The sequence below is a fragment of the Galeopterus variegatus genome, unplaced genomic scaffold, assembly GCF_000696425.1.
Source record: "Galeopterus variegatus unplaced genomic scaffold, G_variegatus-3.0.2 Scaffold106, whole genome shotgun sequence".
Classification (NCBI taxonomy): Eukaryota; Metazoa; Chordata; class Mammalia; order Dermoptera; family Cynocephalidae; genus Galeopterus; species Galeopterus variegatus.
In genome coordinates, this window is record NW_007726217.1 from 144,408 (window position 1) to 152,177 (window position 7,770).

General features: G+C 53.4%; 1 protein-coding gene across 1 annotated transcript in view; it reads right to left on the reverse strand.

Moving 5' to 3' along the window:
* The window catches only part of DLGAP3 (discs, large (Drosophila) homolog-associated protein 3), a 45,756-nt gene extending 38,508 nt beyond the window's left edge, over positions 1-7,248 (reverse strand). Inside the window, exons 1-3 of the mRNA XM_008585242.1 lie at positions 6,108-7,248; positions 1,773-1,978; positions 1,367-1,439 (exon numbers count right to left, since the gene is read on the reverse strand). Coding sequence (XP_008583464.1) covers positions 1,367-1,439; positions 1,773-1,978; positions 6,108-7,202 — 1,374 coding nt within the window. The 5' untranslated portion in view covers positions 7,203-7,248. The remainder of the gene's footprint in view (positions 1-1,366; positions 1,440-1,772; positions 1,979-6,107) is intronic.
* Between the last annotated feature and the right edge of the window lie 522 nt (positions 7,249-7,770).

The following is a 7,770-nucleotide window of genomic DNA, read 5'->3' on the forward strand; positions in this document are numbered from 1 at the left end:
CTTTTGGACATCTTAAGTTCGAGATGTCCACTAGAAATCCAAGTGAGATTTCAACACACAGTTAGATATATACACCTAGCATTTATGGGAGGGTTCAGGCTGGAGATATACATTTGGGAACCAACAGGTTTTCAGTAATATTCAAAGTCATGAGCTTGGATGAGATCACCTAAGGAGTGGGTGCAGAGAGAACTCCAGGGACTGATCCCTGGAAAACTCCAGTGCTTAGATCCTGGGCAGTTACAGAGGCACCAGAGATACAGACTGAGAATAAGCAGCCAGGCAGAGAATCTAGGAGAATCTAGAGTGTGGTGACCTCAAAGCCAACTGAGTAAAGTGTTTCAGGAAGGAGAAAGTCATCAGCTGTGTTAGATGTTGCTGATGAATCAAGTAAAATGAGGACTGAGCATTAACTAGTGGATTTAGCAACATAGGCAGGTCTGATGTGAAAAGAGTTGTGCCAATCAGATTTCCAGATTCGGTAAATGTAACCAAGGAATACTGAGAGACTGCAGCAGCGAACAATAGGAGCCAACACGGACAGTCTTTTGCATTGCTTTTTTTCACCAGCAAACAGTAAAAATAGCTAACCTTTATTGAGTGTTGGCTATGTGCCAAGAACACTATTATGATGCCTATTTTTAAATTGGGAAAGCGGAGCTCAAAAAAGTTAAGTAACTTGCCCCAGGTCACTCAGCTGGTAAGTAGCTGAGTTGGAATTCAAGCCCGTCTCACACATCTAATTACTAATCTGTGCTGCCTCTGTTTAATTAAGGGGAAAGTCTACACTTAGGTATGGAACACACATTTAAAAATACCAATTTTGAGCCAAGTATTGTGTTTGCATACATTTTCTCACTGAATTCTCACAAAACCCCTGTGAGATAACCATCTGCTATTGTCATTTTAAAGATGAGAAAAATGGAGGTGTTGAGAGGTAAGGTCTCTTGCTAGTGGTCCCACAGAATGGTGGGAGCGATACTCAGGCCCAGATCATCCCTGAGACTACAGCTTGGCCTATGCCCTGTCTGCACAAATCTATCCCACCTTTTGCATGATGTTGGGCTGGAAGCAGCCAGGCCTGGAAAGGGCTGGGGAACCTCAGAGAACTGGTGTTGCCCTTACAAGCTCATCACTTTGAGGACCTCACCTCCCGTTGGTAGGTTTTAGGGATGTGATTCTCTGAGATCCCCAGTTTGAGTCAGATCCAACAGTCCCAAGGCAGGTTTCCCAGTTTCCCCACAACTCTCAGAGACCTGAGCCCGCTCCATGGGCAGACCCCCTGATTTTAAGGTCTTGGTTTGGAATAGAATCCTCCTTCCACCCTTTCCTCCCTTTCTTCTGGGTATGCTGAGCCTCCCCCTACCTGTCCAGTGGTGAGGGAACGGGTGTAGCCAGGGATGGAGCTCCGGGGATGGATCCGGGGTGGGACACAGCAGCTAGAAAAGGTCAAAATTCCAGAGTCAGAACAGGAGTCTACTAGGAGGTGGGGAAGAAGGGATGATAGCTTTGGGGCACTGAGCAAGTTATTCCCAAGAAATCCCCAGAGATTCTCCAGGAGACTCTGGGGTAAAGAGAGTTCCCCAAAGAGACACTCAGAAAGGGACAATTACCAGGGACCACCCCCCCCCATTTTATGTGAAGCAAGACATCCCAGTTTAACTATAAGCAGGGCTACCCAACCGGTACTCTACACACGTCTCCTGCAGGAACCCAGTATCTGCTTCCCGACCCCCCGCACCTCGCCCTGCTCCAGGCCTCCCTGTCCTTACTTGATCCGGGCCTGGTCCACGCTGGAGGAGCGGCGGGAGGCGAAGCGCCGGGCAACTGCTTTGGGAGATGTCTTGGGGCTGCCATCTGAGTCTCCGCTCTCCTCATCCCCCATGGCTTTGATGTAACTGCCACTCCGCATCCTGCGGCAGGGTATCTCCCCATCCTTGCCACCAGTGGGGTAACCCCCCCAGTCATCTTGCGGCACCTGCAGGGACAGGGGCCTCTGTCTCTCAGACATGTCCTAGTAAATCTAGAGGCCAGGACTCTCTTTCCCCACTGCCAGTGGGAGGCACTCTGCCCCAGTTTGAGCAGGCTACATGCAGAAGCATGCAGTGCAGAGGCGGAATGGGAGCCGAGGTCTCGAGCCACCCCCTTCTTACAGGAGATGCCTCATCATCCTCATCCTCCATGGACCTTTGCCACTTAATCGAGGGCCACCTAGAGAGTCTGGGAGCAGGAGGGACATGCCAGGTGCCAAGAGGTTGAAGATCAGAGACCAAAGCGACCTGTATCAATCTCACCTCAGCCATGAAGCATCACCTGTCCTCAGTCACCTTTTACCCCTCCTTCTCCTTCACCCTCTTAACCCGCTTACATCCCAAATCCTCCACCTCTGTCCCTCCCCCCTGTGAGGAGCCACAGGAGGTTTTATGCAGGGGAGTGACATCAGATTTGTTTCAGAAAGTGCACCCCAACAGCCCAAACAGAGGCTGTACTGCTGAGGGCCGGGAGCAGGGCAGGGGATCGAGTGGCAGGAGGGAGACCAAATTAGGATGCTGATGCTGCTATCCAGGCAAGAGATGATGAGGTCTAAATTAAGACAATGACAGTAAGGAGTAAGAGGAGATGGAAATGAGAGGTGTTAAGGAGCTTCAGTGAGCCTGATTAGACGTGGAGGGTGAGGGGGCGGGGAGGAGCCAAGGATGACTGCAAGGCTGCAGGACCTGGGGGATGGTGCTGTCACTCACTAAGCCAGAGAATCCCAGAGAGGCAGGTTTGGGAAAAGGTGACAGGCTCAGGGTCGAGCACCTTGAGTTTGGCATAGAACTGCTGAGCAGGTGGTTGGATGTTTGGCTCTGGGGTTCAGTGGGGAGAACGGGGCTAGAGCAGACATGTGGGAGTCATGGGTGGCAGCTGAAGCCATAGGAGTGAGTGAAACAGCCCAGGAGAAAGAAGGAAAAAAGAGCTGGGGAGAGATCCACTGACATTTAAAAAGGGACTGCAAAGAAAGGAAGAGGAGCCTGTGAAGTCACCTGAGAAGAAGTGGGCAGAGGGGTAGGAGGGAAGTCAGGAAAATGCCATGTCATAGAAGCAGGAGACATTTCAAGAATAAAAGGAGTCTATTATGTCAAATGCCACAGTGTGTTCAGAGGTTAGTAACACAGGCTCAGGAGTTTGAAGACCCATGTGCAAATTCTGGGCCCATTGCTTGGTAGCTAGGTGAACTTGAGCAAAACCGATTAATCTCTAAGTGTCAGTTTCCTCGTCTGCACATTGATAATGATAGTTATGCCTACAACAGGGGTTGGTGGAAAAGATAAATGAGACAACACAGAGCTCCCAGGATGTAGAGAGTGCTCAATAAAGGTCAGCTATTGGTATAAGCATTGAAAGGTGCCTTCCGAGGACAGCCCTCAGAGACCGTCGATGACCACTGCCAGGGCGTTTCAGAGAACAGGGGTGTGGCAGAATTGAAGGGAGGTGAAGAGGAGTCTCTGCTCTAGAACTCGGACATGAAGGAAAGACAGGAGACAGAAGGGGAGTGGGACTGAGAAAGGAATTTTTAGGATGAAAGCGGGATGTTTTCACGATGAGGGAAAGAGGCAGCAAAGATAGCCTTTTGGGGCTGGCCGGTTAGCTCAGTTGGTAAGAGCTCCATCTTGTAATACCAAGGTCAAGGGTTCAGATCCCCGCACTGGCCAGCAGCCAAAAAACCAAACAAACAAACAAAAAAGATAGCCTTTATACATGGGGAAAGAGAGGTACAGTTCAGGGATAGAGGGGGTTCTGCAGAAAGGAGCTTGAGCCCTGGCGAGGGACCAGCCTGGAAAGAGTGGTCCTGGCTTCTTCTCTGACTCAGGAAGGGAGGGGACAAGGGTGGCTGGGGATTAGATGAGTCTACAGGAGCGCTGGCAGGAAGCCGAGGGAGTCCGTGATGCCAAGAATGGGGTGAAGGTGATGGCATGGGGCAGGAGGCTGGGAGGGTGGTGAGGATTTAAACACTTGGAAAGAACAGGTTATATGGAGTAAGGGGGCCCCAAGAGGGGTCAAGCCTCAGGAAGAGAATAGGGTTTAGGGGAGTGGTGGGGACTCTGGGGGTGAGGCTAGGGGAGGGGACAGAGATCAATGTGGAAAGAGGGGTTCTGGAAGATGGCTGAGGGAGGGCTGGTGTCCAGGCAGAGAAAGAGGGCCTCAACAAAGAGGTGGGGAGTCAATGAAGACACCTAGTCTAAAGGAGCCAGCCTCCCCTGCTTTTGTGCCAGGGGATCACAAGGCTGTCTGGAGGTCCCTGCAGCCCCTGGGTTCTCCCCCATAGAGGCTCACACTTCCCAGTGTTAAAATGCCCTGGACCCAGAGCCTGAGGGATGATTCCCTTCCCCCTACTCTATGGAGAGGAGCAGCAGGCAGGCCAGCAGATGGGGCAGCCAGGGCACGCTCTGCCACACTGCAGGGCTCCCACTCCATAGCCACTGCGGAGCTCCTCTGCAGGACACCGTGAGGTGCATGTTAAAAAGGAAGCCCCCAGGGAGGTCAGGGCAGCCCTGGAGAAGCAGCAGGGAGCTGCAGAATGACAGCAGGGCCCCAGGGATGGCAAGGGCTCAGCTATGTGGGAGGAAGGCTGGGTGTTCCCTCCCTGGACCCTTCAATTCCCAGCTTAGAGCACCTCCCTACCCAAGGAGGGGGCAATCGAATGCCAGCCCACAAGTCCTGAATCCCAGAAGTCTCTTCCTGCTTCTGCTGTGGCCCTATTTGCTCTCTTGGGCTTTCATGAGTTCCCAAGGACAGCCCTAAGCTCACCTAAGTACAAATTACCAGCAAGACCAATGCACCCAAAAGACACTTGCAGTCTCAGTCCCCCCTAACACCTTCCATCTGTACTCAACTAACTACAACTCCTCCACTAAGAGTCAGCCCAGTGGATGTCCTCCTAGGAACCGCTCCAAGCCACCCCAAGCCACCATCACCCCAGGTGGTTGAGGTGCCTCCTCGGTGTTCCCATGCCATCTGGGCTTTCTCCCATCACAGCCTCACCACACAATATTGCATCTGCCACACCCCTGTTCTCTGAAACGCCCTGGCAGTGGTCACCAATGGTCTCTTGAGGGCTGTCCTCAGAAGGCACCTTTCAATGCTTATACCAATAGTGGAGCTCTAAATTGTGAGATCATCGCAAGCAGCATCTCTGTCCCCATCTTTGTATCCACAGCACCCAGGAAATTCTAACTTAATGAATGAATGTAGATTAACTGTGGAATGTGGGTTTGGGGATAACCCTAAATCTGCTGAACCTCCAGAACTTGTATTGACTTTTCCTCCTAAAACTATGAGGGCTCAAGAAAACAGTGAGGGCTGGATGAGGCTGGGACAAGAACTGAATAAGAAGTCGAGACCAAAGCTCCTCACCTCATCCACAGTGACCTCAGAGGTGAGGACACAGGATGGGAACAGCAGGCCAGCTATCACCTGCACCATCACTCCCCAGAGGCCTTGCCTGGAACTGATCAGGGCTCAGACGTCAGTGTGGCCCCCAGCCTAGGAAAACCCACAAGACAGGCTCCAGGGCTCCTCCACGGACTCATGGGCTGTCCCACCACAGGCACCCCACACTAACAAACCCCAGCAGAGGCAGATTCTAGAAATAACTAACCTTCATCTTCAAACTACATCTGGACGACCCAGATTTGAGCAGAAAAGAGGTTTGGAGAAGGTCTCAGGTCAGGAGAACTGCTTTCCAACTGCCAACCTCCCATCTCGAGGGCAGCTACAGCCAGGGAGCACCACACTGCTCCACGCACTGCCTGCCCTCAACCTCATTCTGCCTCCAGCCTCGTAAGACAGAGCTGATCAGTTTGTCCCCAACAGTAGGTCAAGGGGAAGACTTTCTGGCACTGGCATACATCATCAGAATAGAAGGACCCCTTCATTGCACAAACAGGGAAACCGAGGCCCCAAAAGGAGCTCAGAGTGACACAGTAAGGCAGGGCGGAGCTTCCCTGAATCCAGGCCCTGAATCACAGGAACAGCTGGCTCCCATCCAACCCTTTCCACTGCTCCCTGGGTGACAAGACTGGTGAGTTTGAGGACCTTGTTCCCCACCCCCACCAAAGCCTCACCTGCAGATAGTGATAAGTCCTGGCTTTGGCCTTGGTCTCTGGACCCAGGAGCCCCTTGCCTGGCCCGGCCCCTGGGTATCCATCCCGGCCCTGGCTGACCATCATGGTATGCCAGGCACTTCGCTTGACTGATTGTCCATCCAGTGACATAGACATGCCAGTGCAGGCAAGGCAGCGGCCTTCTGACCCTCCTGAGCGCCCCTTGAAGCTCAAGTCCCGGTAGGACCCATCTGGAGCCTCCAGACAGAAGGGACCACCAGGCTCCCCAGGGGGCCGCCCACCCGCCAGGAAGCCACTATCGCTGTCCAAGTTGTCATCGGAGCTCCACCAGCCCGTGGCCTTGGCCTGGTGCCGCCCGTCCCCCTTGCGGTCCTTGCTCTTGCTCCTCTTGCCATGCCGGGACTGGTGGTGGTGGTGATGGTGGTGGTGGTGGTGGTGGTGGGAGGTGTGGGGGCCTCCAGAGCCTGGGCCAGGGTAGCTGTCTCCCCCAGAGCCACCTCTTCCCTCAGCCTTGGGCCCATTATAGTCCCGCTTCCCCGGCGCCTCCAGAGAGTGGGACTTGGCAAAGAGCTTCTGCACAGAGTGAACCAGGTGCCGGATGCGGCTAGGGCTCTCGCTGCGGGGCTCTGGGGCAGTGCCAGGCCCTGGCCCGGGCCCTGCTGGACCTCGCTGGTATGGCAGCGTATGGAAGCCATCTTGTTGAACTGGTAACTGCTTTTCGAACTGATCCAGGAGTGTAGGAGGCAGGCGGGGGGCACCCTTGCCCTGTGGGTGGCCCACACAGTCTTCACAGGTGTCGAAGGGGCCCTGGCCAGGGTACATCCTGGGGAAGGTGCTGCTACCCCCCCCAACCCCGGCCCCCCCTAGCCCTCCCTCAGGGCCTACCAACGGCCCCTCACTCAGGCTCAGGGGCCCTTCGGGAGAGAGGTGTCCCAGGCCAGCTCTTGGGGCACAAAAGCGGTGCTCAGTGGAGAAGGTCTCCCGGGAGCCCAGCAGGTACGGGGCCCTAGCAACTGGGCCCACGTCCACAGGCTGCTGGTCAGCAGAGCGGGCTGGGCGGGGATGGCTGCCTCGGTCGCCATGGTAACCCCTCATGGCCTCAGCAAAAGCTCTTCACAGTGCTGGGGGCCAGGCCCCAGGAACCTCCTGGAAAAAAAGGGAGAAAAGGGATTCAGAGTGCACAACAGGCCACTTCACCTAAAACCGCCTTTTATTAGGCATTCCTGTAGCCCTTCAGGTAATGCATATCAATTTATTGTGATTCATTGTACTATCTTTCCATAAACGGGCTAAAATGTCCTTAAAACAGTCATAATAGACAAAGACGGTCACACGAGCACAAAATAATTTCATCATTCATCAAACGCTGCAAATATGATAAATACTTATTCACAAGAGGAAATGTCCTCAGCTAAATGGGTTTTTAAATATCCTTAGATTACCAAAAACAAAATGATACCCAAGTAGACATACAAAATATTCAAAGAAACCAGTCATTAGGTGAACTAGCTTTTTTTTTTTTCCTTTTTTTCGTGTCCGGCAACGGACCACAACCCTCAGTGTCGCACCCGGACCAGGACCGGCAACGGGATCGCAACCCTCAGTGTTGCGCCCTCACCTCGCTCAGCCAGTGAGCGGGAACCGGTCTGCATGTGGGATCCGA